Genomic DNA, 23,290 nt, shown 5'->3' with positions numbered 1-23,290 from the left:
GTATCAAATGCCTTTGCAAGTCCAAATAAAGTACACCAGCTGCATTACCAACATCCACATTTGCACTTACTTCCTCATAGAACCCAAACATTTTGGTTACCCACAACTTATCTTTCATTAATCAATGTGTGTGATCAATTATTATAATATTCTGTGAAATATATTCTTGCAAGTCATCCTTTATAATGTCCTCCAAAACTTTGCAGACTACTGATGTCAGATTTACAAGACAGTAGTTGCCTGGATCCACTCTCTTACCTTTCTTAAATATCAGTACCCCATTAACCATTCTCCAATCCTGTGGCAAGAACACTGCTAAAAGAGAGCAATTGACAGCAGTCTATCAATTACTGAGCTCAACTACCTCAATATCCGTGGGTGAATGCCATTTGGCCCAAGGGATTCGTTAATATTTAATTTGATCAGATTCAATCATACTTTTTCTCGTGTTAAACTAGTTGTATTGGGTGTTGAACATTGATTTCTGTGTGGCTAAAAGATCCCTGATACAGTCAGTTCATTGGGGAACATGATTGAAAAGTGCATGTTTAATATCTCAGACTTTTGAGGCATTAATAGGCTATTTTAGTAGAAAGAACTTAAGATCAGTGAGAGTTTGATCATTGAAGCATGAAACAATTGCCAAAACAGTGACTTCTGCCCCTATTTGAAAAGATCAGCCGTGCCTATGCTTGACCATAATTCTAATTATTCTCTATGGGACCACCAGAAAAAGCAGTAGAGTGCTTAGCAATCTCTGGCAGTGCCATAGAAAATTAATGAAGCATACGCATTGCTGCTTTATTCAATTTCAGCACAAAAGTCCCTTGTTATTAAGACCGTTTGCAGTTGGACCCCCATTTAGAAGTTGTCACCTATGTTCTGGATACATGAAAACTTGTTCTTGTCAGAAAGGGTGGCATGGTGGTTCAGTGGTTAGCACTGTACTGGAATCCTGGGTTCAAATCCTACCAAAGTCAGCATCTGCAAGGAGTTTGTATGTTCTCCACATGTTTGCAAGTGTTTCCTCTGGGTTCTCCGGTTTCCTCCCACACTCCAAAGACATACAGATAGTGAATTTAGATTGTGAGTAGTGATGGGCGAACCCGAACTGTAAAGTTCGGGGTCCGTACCGAACACATAGTGTTTGTGCACACGATCCCAAACACGAGCTTTCTGGGAAGCTCATGTTAGAGTTTGAGTCCTGTTCGGGTCCAGGGGCTGTAAAAAAAAGCACAATATTAAAAAACATTATGATTATACTTACTGCTCCCATGACGTATCCTGCAGACTCTGTTTCCCAGCCGCTTCTGCTTCTGGGTCCGATCATTAACTTGTGGCAGTAATCACTGCACTTCTTGTCACTCGACAGTCTTCGACTATTTTCGGCTGTGTTCGCAGTGACGTCAGGGTTCACCCGAGTCCATGAGCCATGGACTCGATTGAACTTTGACTGTCACTGTGCGAGTCTCGCACCGGTATCACCTGCTACGGCGCACACTCTCCTGACAGGAGCGGGATAGCTGCATGTATTTCCATGCCGTGCTCAGTGTCAGCCTGCTTCTCGCTTTGTACAGGCAGATGGGGGTAGCAGGCCGTAGCCATCCTCTTTATTTGCGCTGAGAATCAAAAATACCGCGCTACATAATTTTTTGTAATTATCATGGATAAGTCCAGCCATTGACTTGAGGGAACCATGACATCACCGCGAACACGGCCGAAAACAGCTAAAGACTGCCGAGTTATGAGCAGAGCAGTAAATACCACTGGAAGTTAATGATTGGACCCAGAAGCAGAAGCAGGCGGGAGACAGCGGCTGAGTGGGTCTGCAGGACGCATCGTGGGACCTTTAAGTAAAACGACAATGTTTATTATTAACTACAGTTAGGTCCAGAAATATTTGGACAGTGACACAATTTTCGCGAGTTGGGCTCTGCATGCCACCACATTGGATTTGAAATGAAACCTCTACAACAGAATTCAAGTGCATATTGTAACATTTAATTTGAAGGTTTGAACAAAAATATCTGATAGAAATTGTAGGAATTGTACACATTTCTTTACAAACACTCCACATTTTAGGAGGTCAAAAGTAATTGGACAAATAAACCAAACCCAAACAAAATATTTTTATTTTCAATATTTTGTTGCGAATCCTTTGGAGGCAATCACTGCCTTAAGTCTGGAACCCATGGACATCACCAAACACTGGGTTTCCTCCTTCTTAATGCTTTGCCAGGCCTTTACAGCCGCAGCCTTCAGGTCTTGCTTGTTTGTGGGTCTTTCCGTCTTAAGTCTGGATTTGAGCAAGTGAAATGCATGCTCAATTGGGTTAAGATCTGGTGATTGACTTGGCCATTGCAGAATGTTCCACTTTTTTGCACTCATGAACTCCTGGGTAGCTTTGGCTGTATGCTTGGGGTCATTGTCCATCTGTACTATGAAGCGCCGTCCGATCAACTTTGCGGCATTTGGCTGAATCTGGGCTGAAAGTATATCCCGGTACACTTCAGAATTCATCCGGCTACTCTTGTCTGCTGTTATGTCATCAATAAACACAAGCGACCCAGTGCCATTGAAAGCCATGCATGCCCATGCCATCACGTTGCCTCCACCATGTTTTACAGAGGATGTGGTGTGCCTTGGATCATGTGCCGTTCCCTTTCTTCTCCAAACTTTTTTCTTCCCATCATTCTGGTACAGGTTGATCTTTGTCTCATCTGTCCATAGAGTACTTTTCCAGAACTGAGCTGGCTTCATGAGGTGTTTTTCAGCAAATTTATCTCTGGCCTGTCTATTTTTGGAATTGATGAATGGTTTGCATCTAGATGTGAACCCTTTGTATTTACTTTCATGGAGTCTTCTCTTTACTGTTGACTTAGAGACAGATACACCTACTTCACTGAGAGTGTTCTGGACTTCAGTTGATGTTGTGAACGGGTTCTTCTTCACCAAAGAAAGTATGCGGCGATCATCCACCACTGTTGTCATCCGTGGACGCCCAGGCCTTTTTGAGTTCCCAAGCTCACCAGTCAATTCCTTTTTTCTCAGAATGTACCCGACTGTTGATTTTGCTACTCCAAGCATGTCTGCTATCTCTCTGATGGATTTTTTCTTTTTTTTCAGCCTCAGGATGTTCTGCTTCACATCAATTGAGAGTTCCTTAGACTGCATGTTGTCTGGTCACAGCAACAGCTTCCAAATGCAAAACCACACACCTGTAATCAACCCCAGACCTTTTAACTACTTCATTGATTACAGGTTAACGAGGGAGACGCCTTCAGAGTTAATTGCAGCCCTTAGAGTCCCTTGTCCAATTACTTTTGGTCCCTTGAAAAAGAGGAGGCTATGCATTACAGAGCTATGATTCCTAAACCCTTTCTCCGATTTGGATGTGAAAACTCTCATATTGCAGCTGGGAGTGTGCACTTTCAGCCCATATTATATATATAATTGTATTTCTGAACATGTTTTTGTAAACAGCTAAAATAACAAAACTTGTGTCACTGTCCAAATATTTCTGGACCTAACTGTATATTATTTATTTTACAGACCACCCCCCCCGCCCCATCCCATAACTGTAAAGTCCAAGTTCGGTGTTCGGACACAAGTTCACGTTATCTCAGAACCCGAACTCGAACTTTACAAAAAGTTTGGGCGCGTCTCCCGAACACGAACATTGGGGGGTTCGCCCCAATTGGGACAGTGTTGCTGATGTATGTAAAGTGCTGTGGAATATTTCGGCGCTATATTAAAATGAAGAATATTATTAAAATCTTTTATAATAAAAAAAAAATTGCTATAAAGAAATCAAGAGGTTTAATATTGCTATTTGATGTCAGGGACTTCCTTTTCCTTAGCACTACAGGGGGATATTTTACACTTCATTGTTTCCCAGTTTTACGTAGAAATATTCTTTTGAGGTTTTGTGGAATTTGATTTTGTGCTTCACTATGGTGGGTAGCACTACGGAGGTGTTTTGTGGATTAGATGCTGCTGAGGGAGAGGGGCTTCTTTCCGCATCAATATTATTATTATTTTTGATGATTGTAGTGTATTTTATGCTTCCTTCTGGTAGGTGATCCTGAGGGGTCCTGAGTTTTGAACTGTTTAAGGCTCTAAATGTTCTAATTTTTGCCCTGTGAATAGCGCAAAGTTGTGAATTCTTATTTCAGTAACCTGAATATAAACATGTAACTTTGCATATTGAGAAGCTTTAGACATGTAAATGGGGTGATGCTGTGCACCTATGATTTATGCATTGTATTCTTGTAATTAATAGTCAAGTTGCTCTGCAGATGTCATTCTTCAGTAAATCTCATAACGTTAATTTATGTCTAAGCCAAATTGATTGTAAATATGTAGCAAAACAGCAAAAGTTGGACTCAGCATATTTATTTGATGATTCGATAAATAGGGAAATGCACAATACACAACTCTGATGGCAGCTTCCGGCTGCTGTAATAAAGCTGTATTCTTAAGGCTGAAGTATGGTTGAATTAAGCAGCTTGGATTACAATAAAATTTCAAGTTCTGTTCATTAAATGGAACCTGTCAGATCCCATATGGACCCAGAACCACGAGCAGTTCTGGGTGTATATTGCTAATCCCTGCCCAACCGTCCCTGTATACACTAGCATAGATAAAGGGATCTTTAGAAAAAGTATTTCTAAAGATCTTATATCGTATGCTAATGAGTGAGGGGACGAGTCCCCTGGGCGTTAGTTTCCCTGGCTAGTCAGCTCCATTAGCATGTTAGTACGCCCCTGTGGGTTTGCTATCATGCTAATGAATGTGCAGCGTCAGAGGATGATCTCACTCACCTCTCTGCTGACATCACCACCCAATGCTGGATTTCGTGTCAGTGCGCTTCACCCCAGAGTTTCAGTCATGTGCACTACTTCAGCTTGAAGCCAGGACGCGTACATCTGGCTTCATAGTGCGCATAACCAAACCTCTGGGGTCATGCGCACTGAGCCGAAATCCAGTGTCGGGCGACGATGGCAGCGGAGGGGTGAGTGAGATCATCCTCTGATGCTACACATTCATTAGCATGTTAGCACAGCCACAGGGGCGTACTAATATACTAATGGAGCTGACTAGCCAGGGGAAATTAGGCCCAGAGGACTAGTCCCCTCGCTCATTAGCATACGATAAAAGATCTTTAGAAATACTTTTTCTAAATATCCCTTTATCTATGCTAGTGTATACAGGGACGGTAAGGCAGGGATTAGCAATATACACCCAGAACTGCTCGTGGCTCTGGGTGCATATTGGACCTGACAGGTTCACTTTTAGGGGAACTTTGCACACTACGACATCGCAAGCCGATGCTTGCGATGCCAAGCGCGATAGTCCCCGCCCCCGTCGCAGCTGCGATATCATGGTGATAGCTGCCGTAGCGAACATTATCGCTACGGCAGCTTCACATGCACTCACCTGCCCTGCGACGTTGCTCTGGCCGGCGACCTTATTAAGGGGCGGGTCGTTCGTCATCATAGCGACATCACACGGCATAGCGACGTCACACAGCGATGTGTGCTGCCGCAGGAACGAGGAACAACATCGTAACATCGGTCCTTCTGAAATTATGGAAATGACCGACGCTACACCGATGATACGATTTGGACGTTTTTACGCTCCTTAATCGTATCAAAAAGGATTTACATACTACGATATCGCCTGCGACGCCGGATGCGCATCCCTTTCGATTTGACCCCACCGACATCGCAGCTGCGCCCCTTAGACTGTGCAGGGTTTGGATGATGCAATCATAATTTATTATTGTGTAAGATCTGTCTCAAAAGAGCTGTATTGGGTTAAGTTCCCACGATAAGTTTCTGGTGCGTTTTTGGTGCTTCATATATTCCTCATCCAAAATAGGCAGTGTCTTACAGTTCCAACAAAGTGGAAGGGATTTATTGAAACATCTGTGCTTTTTTTTTACTTTTTTGAAATACGCAACATGTCAATTACCGTATTCTTGTGGGTTCACTGTTTTATGTGCAGGCTTTCTCCATTTTATTAATTTAGATACAGGTAAAAAACACAAATATTTGTTGTCTGTTTTTAGTTTGTTATGTTTTAAAGGGAATCTGTCACCAGGTTTATGCTCCCCCATCTGAGATCAGCATAATGTAGATACAGAGATCCTGATTCCAGCGATGAGTCACTTACTGAGCTGTTTACTGTCATTTTGATAAAATCAAAGTTTTCTCTGCTGCAGATTTAGCAGTTATACAGAGCTCATGAATATGCTGGACTACCTGGCAGCAGGCCAAGTAGTCATCTAATGATAATCTACTGCTGATTTAATTGGCATTTTATCAAAACTACACTAAGCAGCCCAGTCAGTGATACATCCCTGGAATCAGGGTCTCTGTCCCTATGTTATGCTGCTCTCAGATTAGGTGATAAAAACCTGGTGACTAGTGATGGGCAGACTCGCAGACAAAAGGTACTGGCGAATCCCAGTGATCCGGTTTTTAAAATATGGTTCCGGGCCGGATTTCGACCCCCATATATGTCTATGGGGACCAGAATCTGGGGACTAAAAATGTTGGTAGAAGGGTTAGGGGGATGCGTGCTGTACTTACCGAGGCTGCGGCACAGCTGTACACTGCTTCCAGGCCATCCATTCACTTCCAGTGACGCGTATTAGCCTTCATTGCATATGGACTGCTTTGCCTGCCCACTGGTGCCTGTGATTGGTTGCAGCTAGACGTTCCCTGACCCTGAGTGTCAGCATGTCAGCTGACTGCATCCAATCATAGATGCTACGTGCATCTCTCATGGTATAAAAATAACTAAATAAAATATTTGGCATAGGATCCCCCATATTATGAAGGAGAAGCCGCGAAAGCAGCTACAGCAGGGACGGAGCCTCGGTAAGTATGATGCACTTGTTTTAATGTTATTTTCTTTATTTTTCCTTTATTCTATTTTTTTATTTCCCCAGTGCCAGATCTGAGTTAATACCCGAAATCAAGGGCCCGGGTCCGGCACTCGGGTACCTTTAAAACTGTGCAGATTCGGACTTTTACAGTCCTGGTCTGCCCATCACTACTGGTGACAAATTCCCTTTAAGTAAAGCTGCTTTATTTTTTTGTACAAACCCTAAGGTTAAAGGGAACCAATCACCAGGATTTTTGTATATAACCTAAAGCCAGTGCTATACTGGCACTATCAGGCTGATTCTATACATACCTGTAGAGGTCAGCTCGGATGTTTAGGTTTTCAAATCTAAGAAAGAGAAGTTTATAAAATGAGCTGCTTGTTGAGTGACAGTTGCATTGGAGCAGATCATCTATATATATAATTGCCTTATTCTGTCTGTCTGTCTGTCTGTCTGTCATGCTCCAAAATTGTGTCCTTACGGTGACACAAAGCTGATTGGCCGCTGGGCTCGCCATGGCCCCGCCCCCCCACACGAATTGGCCTCTCGCCCCGGCTCTCTGCAGGCCCCGCCCCCCTCACGCAATGCACGCTCACTCTGGCCCAACTGACACGGAGCTCCGACTCCCAGGTGAGTACACACACACACATCAGATCACACTCACTCTCACACACACCTCACACATCACATCCACACACTCACAACATCCTGGGATATCGCTTGCTTCTACACCGGTTCCGTCACGATCCCAGCAGCGGCAGACATAACCTTGCGATGCTGGGATCTTGACGGAGCCCGTGAACGCTGGTAACCATTATACACATCGGGTAACTAAGGTCCCTTGGTTGCCCGATGTGTATCATAGTTACCAGTGTACACCGGCTCCGTCAGGATCCCAGCAGCGCCAGAAATAACCTTGCGATGCTGGGATCTTGACAGAGGCCGTGAACGCTGGTAACCATTATACACATCGGGTAACTAAGGTCCTTTAGTTACCCGATGTGTATCATAGTTACCAGTGTACACCGGCTCCCGGTACACATGTGCAGGGAGCCGACATTATACTCCTCTCCCCCCAGGACTACTCCTCCTATTACAGTCCTCCTATTATACTCCTCTCTGAGTATAATAGGAGAACTATTATAGCATGGGGGATGTAGCACGATGGGGGGTGCGCAGCATGGGGGATGTAGCACGATGGGGTGCGCAGCATGGGGGATGGAGCACGATGGGGGGTGCGCAGCATGGGGGATGTAGCACGATGGGGTGCGCAGCATGGGGGATGTAGCACGATGGGGAGTGCGCAGCATGGGGGATGTAGCACGATGGGGAGTGCGCAGCATGGGGGATGTAGCACGATGGGGGGTGCGCAACATGGGGGATGGAGCACGATGGGGGGTGCGCAGCATGGGGGATGTAGCACGATGGGGAGTGCGCAGCATGGGGGATGTAGCACGATGGGGAGTGTGCAGCATGGGGGATGTAGCACGATGGGGAGTGCGCAGCATGGGGGATGTAGCACGATGGGGAGTGTGCAGCATGGGGGATGTAGCACGATGGGGAGTGCGCAGCATGGGGGATGGAACACGATGGGGAGTGTGCAGCATGGGGGATGGAGCACGATGGGGAGGTGCGCAGCATGGGGGATGTAGCACGATGGGGGGTGCGCAGCATGGGGGATGTAGCACGATGGGGGGTGCGCAGCATGGGGGATGTAGCACGATGGGGAGTGCGCAGCATGGGGGATGTAGCACGATGGGGAGTGTGCAGCATGGGGGATGTAGCACGATGGGGAGTGCGCAGCATGGGGGATGTAGCACGATGGGGAGGTGCGCAGCATGGGGGATGTAGCACGATGGGGAGTGCGCAGCATGGGGGATGTAACACGATGGGGAGTGCGCAGCATGGCGGATGGAGCACGATGGCGGGTGCGCAGCATGGGGGATGTAGCACGATGGGGAGTGCGCAACATGGGGGATGTAGCACGATGGGGGATGTAGCACGATGGGGGATGTAGCACGATGGGGGGTGTGCAGCATGGGGGATGTAGCACGATGGCGGGTGCGCAGCATGGGGGATGTAGCACGATGGGGAGTGCGCAGCATGGGGGATGTAGCACGATGGGGAGTGCGCAGCATGGGGGATGTAGCACGATGGGGAGTGCGCAGCATGGCGGATGTAGCACGATGGGGAGTGCGCAGCATGGCGGATGGAGCACGATGGCGGATGCGCAGCATGGGGGATGTAGCACGATGGGGAGTGCGCAGCATGGGGGATGTAGCACGATGGGGGATGTAGCACGATGAGGGATGTAGCACGATGGGGGGTGCACAGCATGGGGGATGTAGCACGATGGGGGGTGCGCAGCATGGGGGATGTAGCACGATGGGGAGTGCGCAGCATGGGGGATGTAGCACGATGGGGGGTGCGCAGCATGGGGGATGTAGCACGATGGGGGGTGCGCAGCATGGGGGATGGAGCATGATGGGGAGTGCGCAGCATGGAGGATGGAGCACGATGGGGAGTGCGCAGCATGGAGGATGGAGCACGATGGGGAGTGCGCAGCATGGGGGATGGAGCACGATGGGGGGTGTGCAGCATGGGGGATGGAGCACGATGGGGAATGCGCAGCATAGGGGATGGGGCATGATGGGGGGTGTGCAGCATGGGGGATGGAGCACGATGGGAGGTGCACACCTCCCCCCAACACACACACACACAGGGAACCACAAACACCGCCATACACAGACACCCACACACACAGGCAACGCTGCACACACACAACACCCAACACACAAACACCGCGGCATACATAAATATACGCACATACCGCACAACACACACATTGCACAAAACATACCTCCCCCCAAAACACACCACACCCACACAAACCGCGCAACACACACACACACAACGCGACAGACACACAGCGCTCCACAAACAACGCAACACACATATAACACCGCTCTCACCCCCCGCCACACCCAGACAACACCCAGAACATGTACAGCGCCCTACACAAACACTTGGTAACTACACACAACAACATCTATATATATATATCTATATCTATAACAAAAATCATACATGAACTACACAATACGTAAATTCTAGAATACCCGATGCGTAAAATCGGGCCACCTTCTAGTATATTCATAGTTATCCCCTCTCCCTGTTAGAATTAACATAAGCATTATACAAACGACTCACTTTGTCTAGCAGGACCTGTGTTAGGTCATACCCATGTGACCAGAAGGGGCAGGGCCACAGCCATCAAAGCTGGATAACAGGTCACATGGGTATGACCTCACCACAGGTCCTGCTAGACAAAGTGAATCGTTTGTATAATGCTTATGCTAATTCTAACAGGGGGAGGGGATAACTATGAATACCCCCAGATATTATCTGCTCCTCAGCTGCTGTCACTCAAGAAGCTGCTCATTTTATAAACTTCACTTTCTTGGATTTCAAAACCTACACATCCGAGCTGACCCCTACAGGTATGTATAGAATCAGCCTGATAGTGCCAGTATAGCACTGGCTTTAGCTTATATACGAAAATCCTGGTGTTTGGTTCCCTTTAAGTTCCCATTTCACATTATTAGTTTTTGGTGAGTTTATAATGCTTTGTATTTTCACTGTACAAAAAACATAGAGAATTAAAGTTTCAGCAAAATGGATGGGATTCACAGAAATGGTGAGGCGGAAGAAGCGTAGTGGCGCGTGAAACAGCTGACGCTCCTTTTATTCCACATCCTGCACATCATGTCCCAATAAAGTCCTATTTTTAAGCACAACCAGTGGTGAGCACTGCATAATTTTATGCTCTACATTCATGAAACTTCATTTATTTGCTTACCATATATTCTGTGTTGACAATGTAGCAGTGCCGATGAACATTTAATTTTTTATCCAGCATAAACTGACCTGCGGTGCACGTCTGAAATGCACAACATGTCAATTTCTCCTGCTGTTAGGGTTTATCCAGACTTCTGTATAAATCATTCTGAGATCGGACTGCAATGCATGGACTAGTCATGGGTCTCTCAAGCCGCGAGTGAGAGCTTCATGGAAATATATAATCCTTGCACTGAGTTTTATGTGTGGTTTTTCCCTTTTAATTGCATTACAGGGTAAAATCTACAGTTAAGGGCTGTGTAAAGAAAATCTACAAAAAAAATCACCAAAAACTCATTGTGGGAACATAGCCTAATACAATTCTAATTTTTGAATGCAAGAAACTAAACGAGACCTGCAGAAATTGCACTGCTGGATCATCTTAAAGTGAACCTGTCAGGTGCAACCACGAGCAGTTCTGGGTGCATATTGCTGATCCCTGCCTAACTGTCTAGTAGTATAGATAAAGAGATCTTTCGAAAAAGTATTTCCAAAGATCCTTCATTATATGCTAATGAGGCCAGGCACTAGTCCCAAGGGCATTATTTCCTGCTCTCAATCCGCCTCTTGGCATGTTAATACGCCCACAGGGGGTGCTAACATGCTATTCAATGCCCATTGCCCAGCGTCATCAGCGGTGGTGTGTGTACCTGTGTCCATTGTCACTGCATCAGATGCTGGGCAGTGAGCATGATCAGAATGCCCTCCACTTTCAGTCATGCGTACTATGAAGCCGTGTGTACACTTCCCAGTTTCAGAGAGGTCTAATGTGCATAACTGCAAGTGCCGGGAATTGTGATCATGCGCACTGCCCAGCGTCTGATGCGCTGAAACGGACACAGGTACACACACCACCGCTGATGACGCTAGGCATTGGGCATTGAATAGCATATTAGCACGCCCCTGAGGGCTTGCTAACATGCTAAGAGGGCGGAATGAGGCATTAACTAATGCATTTGTGACTAGTCCCTGCGCTCATTAGTATATCATAAAGGATCTTTAGAAATACTCTTTCTAAAGCTCTCTTTATCTATGCTACTAGATACAGGGACGGTTAGGCAGGAATTAGAAATATACACCTAGAACTGCTTGTGGCTCTGGGTGCATATTGCACCTGACAGGTTCCCTTTAAGGCCTGTTTCACATGTCAGTGATTCTGGTACGTATGTGCTAGTTTTTATACGTACCAGAATCACGGACATATGCAAGCCCATTATAATCAATGGGTCTGTGTACACATCAGTTATTTTTTCACTGACCGAGTCTCCGTGCGGCGTACACACGTGTCTGTGTGCTCCGCACGGAGACATGTCTGTGTTTTTCTGACATCACTGTTGTCCCACGGACCACACTATGGTATGATCCATGAAACACGTACCAGAAAAACACAGACATTGATAATAAAAAGCTTTTTATACTCACCTTCTCCAGCGACGCTGTGTTCGGCAGCTGCTCTCTGCTGCTTCCTGCCCAGCCAATTACTGTCATGCATATTCATTTATGCAGGCACAGCTGACCCGGAAGTAGCTGCAGAGGTCAGACAGTGGCGGCCAGATGCTGCATCGCAGGACTCTTCAGCACCATGGACAGCAGGAGCAGGGACAGGTGAGATTATCGCCATTTTCAGTCACGGAGCACGGATCACAGATTGCACATGTGCCATGAATCACGGCACACGGAGGGACATATTCATTTTTAACACGTCAAAAAATGTCTGTGTTTTTCACTGACATGTGAAACAGGCCTAATAGACATTTTACAGTCTTTTCCTTGCACAATAATTTGGCCAGCTAACCGTATTCCAAAACTTCACACCATGATAAAGGCACAAATCATAAATCAAAAATATTTTACGACCCCACTTAGCTACGCCCCTCTTTACTGAGGCATAAAACTTATATAGAACAAGTAATATATAATCAATAAATGATATCATATAAGTATCTTTATGAGTGTAGCTAAAGCAATTCACTGTTTCATTCACCATAGAAAGAATGAAATGACAATCCTCGTAAGAAGAAAAAAGAAAAAAAAATTACTTTTTGCTTTCACGAGGCTTGCCCTAAATGTAACCTGCACTTTGATAAATTAAGGTAGTTCTGCTGAGCCCAACAAACATGTCAGCTTTGATTGCCATGGAGAATTAAAGGGGGTTACTGATGCAAGAAGAAACAGTCATGAGGAAAAATATTGAGCAACCCGTACAAAAATACAATCCATTAACTGTATCCTTAGTTTTTAATCATTATATGCACTTCTTCATGCAGTCATTTGGCTGCTGATTAAAAAAGATAACGTTGAATGTATTTTATCGAACTCATTTCCATAGCCTTCTTCGATCTGCCGCGTAGACGTCTTCTGGGGATCTGTCATATTTCCATACTCTCAATTAAAATTGTCTCCCTGGATTTTTCTATATTGGCATTTATTCATCAATCAGTTTAATTTATCACATTTCATTTTTAAGCAGCCAAAGTTGTTAAAGAAGATCTCATGAGAACCAGCGCAATTATAAGTATCTCCAGCGACGCTGATTCATTTACATTTAAAATTGAAATGAAGACATTTGGATTTTGCCGGATCACATCCTCTATATCATTATAGCATCTATATTTTAAATGTCCTCATATGTCTAAGGGAAATATTCAACGAGGATTCTTAAATATAACATCATTGTCAGCAGCACTGTGCTATAAGAATACTATGCTGACACTTGGATTTTTTTCATACTGTGCAAATTTGCATATCCTTATAGTGAATGTTCATCTTATAACACTATTTAAATTTATGTACAGAACTGATGATTATTTTGTAATAGAAATTTATAATAATGAGAGCTACATGTTTTCTGATACAAAGCTCCAAATCTCATGCAAAAAAATAACTAAAGGGAACCTGTCATCAGGATTTTATATCTCAAACTAATAGCATGTATGTAAAGGCGTTCTGATGCTGATTAAATTCTTGCCTTTCTTGCAGAAATCCGTTTTACTGTTTTAGAGAAATTCCTAGTTGAAATAATATGCTAATAAGCCGCTAGTGTACTTGGAAGGGCAACTCTCTTGTCTCTCGTCTTATTCCCCATCCGCCTGTTGCCTGCCTCGTGTCTGACAGATAACTCATGCTGCACTGACCTATCAGTCAGACACAGGAGGCAGAAAATAGTGAGGGGGGACAGGAAATCTGTAAGTGCAGGGCCCACCCTGCACTTGACACTCAATAGCCTACAATTTTAAAGAGGTTGTTCACTACTTTTACATTGATAACCTATCCTTAGGATATGTCATCAATGCCTGATCAGCCGGGGTCTGACACTTGGCACCCCCAATGATCAACTGGTTTTGGTGCCAGTGGTGGCAGAAGGCAGCTTACGTCTAGAGCTGCCTCATCTTCTGATAGCGGTTGCAGCTAGGTACTGCACATCCATTTCCTATTGATTTGAATGTGCAGCACCCAGTTGTGGCCGCTATCAGCTTTGGATCTCAGCATTTCTGGCCCTCTGTTACTGACTTTGAGAATAGATGATCGGTGGAGGTGCGAGGTGTCGGACCCTGAACAATCAGACATTGATGACATATCCTAAGGATAGACCATCAATGTAAAAGTAGTGGACAACCTCTTTAACAATGGATTTCTCTAAAATAACAGAGAATTTATGCATGAAAGGTGAACATTTAATCTTCATTTAAGCGCCATTACATAGATACCATTAGTTTGGGGTATAAAATCCTAATGACAGGTTGTCTTTAAATGAAAAAATTATGGGGCGACTAAGTTGTTATCTGATGAATTAAACTTATGCAGTAAGAGCCTGAGTGTCCTCTAGTTTAGTCTGCCGGCATTAAACTCTATAATTGTCTTTGCAGGTATTCGGACCTGTGGATCTGAAAAATCAAGATTTAACCACTAATAATAATAATAATAATAATTAATTTATATAAGATTTTGCACCCCTTATAGAAAGTAGAGGTAACCTGTATCCATCTCCTGTGAAGCTGATATTCCTGAGCTGTAAAAACATAACGCACTAGATAGAGACCACCTTTTGACCACATAGTAAGGCATAATGGAGGTCATTAATGGGTTAATGATTAACAAAGGAAATATTTGAAAATGCCAGCTCAGCCAAACACTGATTACGTAGCTCAACAATGCTGTCAGTGATTGGCTGAGTTGCATTCATAGCTTTTTCTTTTGTGTCAAAATGGGACTAGGAACAAGTAACTAGCAGGGACCAGGGAAGTGGCAGAATGAATCTGCAAAAGATCAGTCAGGACGAGTCACTTCTTTTACTTTTAATTAGTCTTAAAGGGGTGGTTCATGAGCTGTGACGAGCGGTGAAATGCCGCCCACAGCCCAGTCACTCAGTTAGACTGGGACCGGGTTTGGTGATGTCAAGTCAACTGGAAGTTGACCTGACATCACCAGACATCAGAGGTCACGGAGCCTGGGGGTCATGAGAAGGGGATGAGTGGACCTGCAATAGAACCACTCACAGGCACTATTGGCAACACAAGGTATTTGAGAGAAGCCTTGTTTTTCAACATTATATCTATGTGACTTGGAAAAATAAGTGGTGAACAACCTCTTTAAGTCTCATTCAAATAGTTTAATACAGAGAACATCACTATATAAACCTAACTAATAAAAAACGCCATAGAGTCCACCACTCAAAACACCAAAACTACACGTGAAACAATGTTTTGGTGCAATGGTTTTTGATACTTTTTTTTTTTAGCCAAAGCAAGAAATAGAACCAGCAGAAAGTAACCATCCTTTTTATATATATTCTTCTGCTTTTGAATCCACTTGTGGCATCATTTCTTAAAACTGCATGAAAAACTGACATTAAAACTGTAGTGTTTTCGAACAAAACTGTGTGAAACCACCTTAATGAGCATCGTGAAATTTTCAACTTAATTAATGAGTAAAATCAGTACCGCTTGCCTGGAAAAGAAATAAATAGGTCGACCTCTTCAATTTGTTCCATTTTCTGTAGAGCTAAATAACACTTCTGGCCCAAGACATTAATGTCAGCAGAAAGAAGCAGGTTGATGATGTGCATTGTTTTTTTCAGTATTACAACAGCCATAGGGCAGGCGGCCCCTTCATCTGAGACAAACCTGAGAGTGATACAGAAAAGTAATTGAGTTCAAATGATAAATTGGCTTCATGTTTCAAATCAACTTGTCGTCTTGTTCTCACCAGCAAGGTGTGGGAGTCAGAAAAGATTGTGTTTTATTAAGCAGAACTATTATTACTTCCTACACACATATGCCCAACCTGACTTTATATTATTTCAGTATTTTGTGTTGGGGGTAATCAACATGTGGCTGTCAGGCAGTGTCTGGCAAGTTACTCTTCTGTACAGAACTTTTCATGACTTCTGTGACATTGTAAAGTAAGTTTTTCGAATGATAAATAACAATAATTAACTGTGGTGCAAATGTATACAGAGTATATCGTAAGGACTGGTTCTTACAGGTACAGTGCATGGGTATTTTCTAGTCATAGAGCATGTAATGGAGAGACAGAGCAGATTTTGCGGCTGTCAAATACAAATGGAGTACAAAAAATAATCTTTATTTTTTTATATAGCGCTAACATATTTCACAGCGCTTTTTGAGCATCGGAAACACTGTCCCCATTGGGTCTCACAATCTATATTCCCTATCAGTAAGTATTTGGCGTGTCAGAGGAAGCCGGAGGAAACCCACACAAACACAAGGAGAACATACAAACTCATTGGAGATGTTTTCCTTGGTGCGATTTGAACCCAGGACCCCAGCGCTGCAAGACTGCAGTGCTAACCACTTAGCAGAAGATGGTTCCTTGTTCTCCAGTATTTTTCACAATTAAATAACAGTACTGTTTAATAATTTTTATTTATTTTTTCGAATTTTTGCTGTTTTTGCAAAAATCCCACCAGAAAAAAAAAACCAAATCAGTATGGTCAAGCCAAGGGTGGACATACTATTGGTACAACCTGTACTGCCACACAGAGCCACAGGCGGTAAGGGGGCCCAAGTCTACCTCCAAAGCAAGTGGAATTATGTATTTGAGAAGCAATTGGATTTCAATATATTGTTCATGCACAGGGTCCCTCTTCTGTTTCTGCTCCTAAGTCAAGCCTTTATGTGTTTTCACTGGTGATTGGTAAAACAACAAAAACACTCCAGATACATCAGCAACTTATCACCCCTGAAAAGAAAAGGATCCAGTGTTTAAATTTCAACTACCCAATCCTTTATGCTGAGAATACCAGCCCCCAGCTACTGGCTTTATCTTAGCTGGGTATCAAAATTGGGGGGAACCGCACACCGTTTTTTTAAAATTAATTATTTAGTTCATTTAAAAAAAAAGGCCGCATTTAGATCTTCTTGTTTTGATACTTAGCCAAGATAAACGCAAGGCTGGGGGCCTTATCTGTGTTCGGTATCTTAAAATGGGCGGACCCTACACCAATTTTTTAATTTATTAATTAATTTTTACACTAATTTAGAGTGATCCACAGACAACATCTGTAATTGCAAGCAGTCAGACACGCTGTCACACAGGCTGGGTGCACTATCTGACTACAATTAATCACAGATCCCGGGACTGCCATTGGGCGGGAGAAGCAGTGAATATGCATGAGGTTAATGAGCGACCCCACAAGTAGCTACAGCCATGCTGGAGACTCCGTAAGTATAGTGCGCTTGCTCTAATCTCCCTATCCCTTCTACCACCATTTTTAAGCCCCGGGATCTGGTTTCCATAGACTTATATGGGGATTGGTTTCCGCCCCGATATCCAGGATCAATTGCCTCCGGAAACTTTTATTTAAATTCGGTTACACTCGCCGATCCTGGATATCTGCGAGTTCGCCCATCACTAGTAATGAGCAGTTGGACGTTTGCAGGGGTTCGACCCGTGTGCCGAGTAAAATGGAAGACAATAGGAAACTGGAGAATTTTTCCGAAAAATGCTCAAGGGGTTCCCATTGACTTCCATTATAGTTGGTACACGAGTTGATCCCTTGCAAACATCCAACTACTCATTACTAGCACAGAGCACCCAACCATGGTAGTGCCCGCTCATCACTAGTTCCTATATTTCTTTTATCCATTCTGTTTTTAGCTCAGCATAGTTTCTTAGCTTTTTTTTTCTAAGATTGCTTTTAACAAAAACAATGTTAAACTCTTGTTCTATAAGCCAAAATATGTTTGAAAATAGACTTTGGCCCCTAAACAGAGAGATAAAAAGACTATCAGTTTATATTATTTGTATGGAGTTATATGACAGTGAGTAATGCTGGCTGCCAACAGAGGAATTCTTCTGTGTATAAATTCTATTTTTCTCCTTCAATGTCCTTTGTGTTTATTCTTAGAATTCAATATAATCTACATAACGAAAACTTTTTCCCTATTCTTTACTGTAGGAATGTAGCAATTTAACACAATCTTTACCATTAAGATAACAGATAATTTATAAAAATTGGTTGATGAAAAGGTGACATTACCTGTAGTAATAACTTTAAAGTTGCAGTAGTAATAGAAGACATTTGTAATTCTTAGGTTTTTATTCCTGTATATAGTTCCAGTATACTGTATGTGCGCTCAATCAATCTTTCTGCACAATAGACGGTAGGGGTCATGCACATGAGCGTTTTTGGAATCAGCAGCCCATGGTGTTATAAGGGTAATATCGTCTATTAAAGGGAACCTGTCACCAGTTTTTTGGCGTATAAGGTGCGGCCACCACCACCGGACTCTTATATACAGTATTCTAACATGCTATATATAAGAGCCCAGGCCGCTGTGAGAACATAAAAAACACTTTATAATACTTACCTAACGGTCAAGCGGGTGGCCATATGGGCGTCTCCGTTCTCCAGTGCCGGTGCCTCCTCTTTCGGCCATCTTCGTACTATTTCTGAAGCTTGTGTGCATGACGCGTCTATGTCATACACACTCACCGGTCCTGCGCAGGCGCACTACAATACTTTGATCTGCCCTGCTCAGGACCTGAATGCCGGCGAGTGTGTATGACGTCAGATGCGTTATGCACCGTGGCTAGAGGAGAATAAAGATGGCCAAAAGAGGCAGCGAAGGCACCAAACAACGGAGACGCCCATATGGCCCACCACACAACCGTTAGGTACAGTAAGTATTATAAAGTGTTTTTTATGTTCTCACAGGGGCCTGGGCTCTTATATACAGCATGTTAGAATGCTGTATATAAGAGCCCAGTGGTGGTGGCCGCAGCCAAAAAGGCCAAAAAAGTGGTGACAGGTTCCCTTTAAAAGCATTGTGCAGGATAGTCTACTGACACAGTGATATTCTGTAAAAAAGGAATTTTATTCTAAGGATCAATGTGATAATACAAAACAGACTTCAGAGAATGATATCTATATAAGAAAGCTTCTTATTACCAATCAGGCAAATTAACAAAGTGTAGTACGTACTAAAAAATGAAAAAATAGTATAACTGAAAATGGCACTATTATCTGAGCTAGCATAAAGTGAATGTGTCACCAGGTTTTTGCCACCTAATCTGAGACCAGCATAATGTAGAGACAGAGACCCTGATTCCAGTGATGTGTCACTTACTGGGCTGCTCAGTGTAGTTTTGATAAAATGACTGTTTAATCAGCAGTAGATTATCATTAGAGGACTACTTCCCCTGCTGCAAGGTAATCAAACATATTCATGTCTTCTGTATAACCCCACCCCTACCACAGATTACTGTATAAACAGAAAATTGCCAATCAGTGTTGTGGGTGGGGTTATGTGTCGCCCTGGGCAAGCCAGGGGACACAGGTCACACACCACTACACCCCACACTCCAGGTAGGCACATCACAGCTAACCAGAAATCCTTGTTGCCTTCCTCCAGGAGTCTGATGATGCACACCAGGGGGTGGGCCAGGCGGTTGGCTCCGCCCACCGAGGAGCTCACAACTCTGGAGGCGGGAAAACCAGGCAGTTGAGCCCAGGCAGGGCAAGAGTGAAGTTGAGCTAAGTAGAGGAGTTCAGAAAGTGAAAGTGAAAGTAGAAAAGTGGAAAAGGAGGAAAGCAAGTGAAGTGACAGAAGAGAAAGAAAGCCTGAAGGGTCCAGCTTTGTGTAGGGCCAGATCAGCAAGGTCAGCGACGGCGGTGACTGTCTGGAGGGGGACCGTTTGGAAGTTCCTGGAAGGACCCCATTGGCTGTGTGCCCGGTGGTCTGGAGCAGTGTTCCGAAGGACAGTCAGCACCAGGGCAGGGGCCTCTCGGACCCCGGCAAGGCTAGGAGTTGCCAAATTTGCCGAATCCGTCAGTGACGGGGACGCAGATCCCCCAACAACCAAGTCCCGATTGAAGGCAACAGCCCAACCTGAAGCAGAGAGACACCGCCACCGCCACGGCACCAGTTTCTCAGGGCCAGCGCCTGCGGGCAAAGTGTAGAGCTCCTCCGGCCCAGATTGCAGTCGGGGAGCGGGTAACCGGAGGGAATCCACCGCTACCACAAGTCAAACATAGGTGCAAGGAAGAGGGACATCACCGTCACCTACCGGGAGTGCAGGTGCAGCCGTCTGTGGGACCGTCCTACCAGCCGTTTGGTTTACCGTACAAACTGTGTCCATGTCTCAGGCTGAGTGAGTACCACAGTGCCGCAAGGCACAGCGCTGCCCCCGCGTCCCTGCGCCCCATCAGGCCCCGCACCTACTTCTCCATCACCGGGCCCCGGGATCACCAACCCCTACCCACGGAGGGGCAACACAACACCTGGCTGCTCCGCATCACCATCCCCGGGAGCCCCGTACAGAGCAGCGGTGGTGAAATCACCACAACCGTGGGTGGCGTCACGAACTATAACAATCCCCACACCCAACCACAAACTCCCCTTTTCACTCACGGGCGAGGAGTGTCGCTCGAGAAACCCCGGGATCCGGCCCACAGCTCGAGCCACCACTGAGCAGCTGCCGGACCCGAGCAGAAGGGGTGAGCGTAGTGTGCCGACACCCTCCTCCCCGCCCGCGACAGTTACAGAGCTCCACATTCAAATAACTGCTAGATCTGAAGCAGAAAAAACAGTAATTTTATCAAAATAACAGCAAACAGCTCAGTAACTGACACATCGCTGGAATCAGGGTCTCTGTCTCTACATTATGCTGCTCTCAGATGGGGGAGAAAAAACCTGGTGACAGATTCCCTTTAACTGTCTCTATAATGTAGTTTAATTCCTATAAGTGCTTTATTATAAAATAATTAACTATTATAAAATTAGGTTATGCTTTTTCAAACGATTAAACCTCTATAAGACTCATGAAAAGATTTGATTATAATGAAGATGACAGATTTGACTATAGTGAATGTTACCTCCCTTATATACTTTGTCTTTTAGCGGAGTACCCCTCTAACCAAAAGGTCACTGTATTATCAAATAAATAATACAGTGGCACTCCCATACTACCGGCTGTGCAGGGAAATGCAGGGAACCATTGACTTAAATAGGTACATCCCGCAGTACCCTGCACAGCATATTGCTGAGGGGGCACTGTGCAGAGAAAAACAATGAAGGGGATACAACACTACACCAGCGCTACAGCCTCTTCTTTGTCAAGATCAGTGGAGGACCCAGAGATATAGTGATGACATCCTAGGAATATGATTTCAGCTTATAAAGTGGGACATCATTTTAACCAATCTTAAATGTTGGAATCTCAGACTTCATATCCTTTTGAGAAATAGCTGCAAGTTGTGAAAATGAAGAAAACAGAAGCAGAATTGGCATCTAACCAAGAGAAAAAAAAGTTCCATTCGCCAACTGTTTCTTCTACTATTTTTCTCCGAAATTACTTAGGAGTTTTGGCAGCGGTGTTTGCACCTGTTTTCTAGGAAAGTGTAGCTTATCTTAACAGTCATTACATGCTTTGTATGATGGTTGTTTAGCCAAGATTTTACTTTGTTTAGATCCAGACTTAAATATTAATGTATTCACTGTTTTATTATTGCAGAATGGAAATGAATGATGTACAGTTTTGCTGAACTCCTAATTTACCATGAGTGGCGTAAGCAAGAGCAATCAAATGGCGAACAGATCCAATGGTTCAATGAAAGATCAAGTACCACGGCCGAGTAAACTAACAGTAGAAAATGTCTCCAAATTAGAGCTGGAATTTGACACCTTTGATGGGGACAGACGTAAGGTAGAGGAATACATCAGGAGGAACCAGCACTTAGAGGAACTGAGAAAAAGTACAGGACCATCACAACCTGAAACACAGGGAATAGACTTGGTGGAACGTGGCACTAATACAACCTTGGAAGACCTTGGAGGACACGGTATGTTATACTTTGTCATATAATTGTAATGTGCTGTCTTTATCCGCACACGCGGATTATGTCTATGGCGTTGGACTCTGTTCACATTGCAGAGTCTGACAGGCAACCTGATCTCTCAAGTGGTCAGCTCGGCTTGTCATCAGCTCAGCTGTTTCTGACACGCCCACGGGGCCTCAGGGCTACTCGTCACCGGGACAGTGCTATTTGGGGTTGCTTTGAATGACCTCACCCAGCTCCGTGGCCCCATCGGTGTCAATAAAAGGGTGCTAGGTGACCGGTATAGAGGATGATGGGGGTTGGCTTTGCAGCGCCACCCGTGGTATGTGGCCAATGACCAGCCGCTGCAAAATGCTGTTCTCCTCCAGGGCGGATGGTCACGCAGTTCAGATGGTCCAGCTCCCCACAGGTAGAGCTCAGCCCCAAAAAGGGCAATGGTGGGGGGAAGCGGCCATTGGCGCCGGAGCGCGGGGCAACGGCAATGATGGGACGACACCAGGACTGCAGACAAAGTTCTTTTTGGAGTGCCGGTTTCCACCGTGATGGGCCCCAGCCGATACCGGATGATTCAGAGGCCACCACCAGTGTTGTGAAGCTGTGAAACCTTCCTTTCTTGCGCTCTGTAGTGGAGATCCCTGTGACTTGAAGCTACTTAGGAACCCCAGTGTCCTTGAGTTTAGTTCCATCCCATCCGCAGGCAGCGCAAATCAGATGTGGAGCCGACCGTGGTCTTGACTCCTGACTCTATTTGCTACTGTGCCCCGGGACCTTTGTGGTGGGCAATGGCACATGAAATCCCCCTTCCCTGCAGATTCTGATGGCACAACATGGAGTGTACGCCACCCTAGGGTTCTGCACCCTGGCTGCGCCAGTCCCAAAGGGGCCGTTAGGCTCACCCCTTGGCTACCGTGTTGCTCCTTTGTCTCTCCAGCTCACCCGGTAAACTCCTGCTTCTTCCAGTCTGTCCAGTCCTAAGCAAGGAAGCTTTAAAGCACTCTCCTTAGCAGCCGTGTTTCTGCGAGTCCCTGGATGTTATGCTACTCTTGTCCTTCTCCCTCCAAGGAATCTCTAAAGCACTCTCCTTGGTTGGTCTCTCTGAGGAAGCTCCAAAACACTCACCTCAGTGACCGTCTTGTTCCAATTCCCAGATTATTCTGAGGTGAAAACTGTGTGTTCTCTCACTTCCCCTGTGCTGC

The 23,290-nt window shown here is 44.8% G+C and overlaps 1 protein-coding gene across 1 annotated transcript in view; it reads left to right on the top strand.

The window, feature by feature from the left end:
- Positions 1 to 23,290, top strand: part of ERICH6B (glutamate rich 6B) — a 441,806-nt gene that overhangs the window by 43,927 nt on the left and 374,589 nt on the right. The window contains exon 2 of the mRNA XM_075334387.1: positions 21,770 to 22,097. Within this exon, the coding sequence (XP_075190502.1) occupies positions 21,815 to 22,097 (283 nt within the window). The 5' untranslated portion in view covers positions 21,770 to 21,814. The remainder of the gene's footprint in view (positions 1 to 21,769; positions 22,098 to 23,290) is intronic.

Source organism: Anomaloglossus baeobatrachus, chromosome 2 (genome assembly GCF_048569485.1).
Source record: "Anomaloglossus baeobatrachus isolate aAnoBae1 chromosome 2, aAnoBae1.hap1, whole genome shotgun sequence".
Lineage (NCBI taxonomy): Eukaryota > Metazoa > Chordata > Amphibia > Anura > Aromobatidae > Anomaloglossus > Anomaloglossus baeobatrachus.
This window is presented reverse-complemented; position numbering and strand designations above follow the sequence as displayed.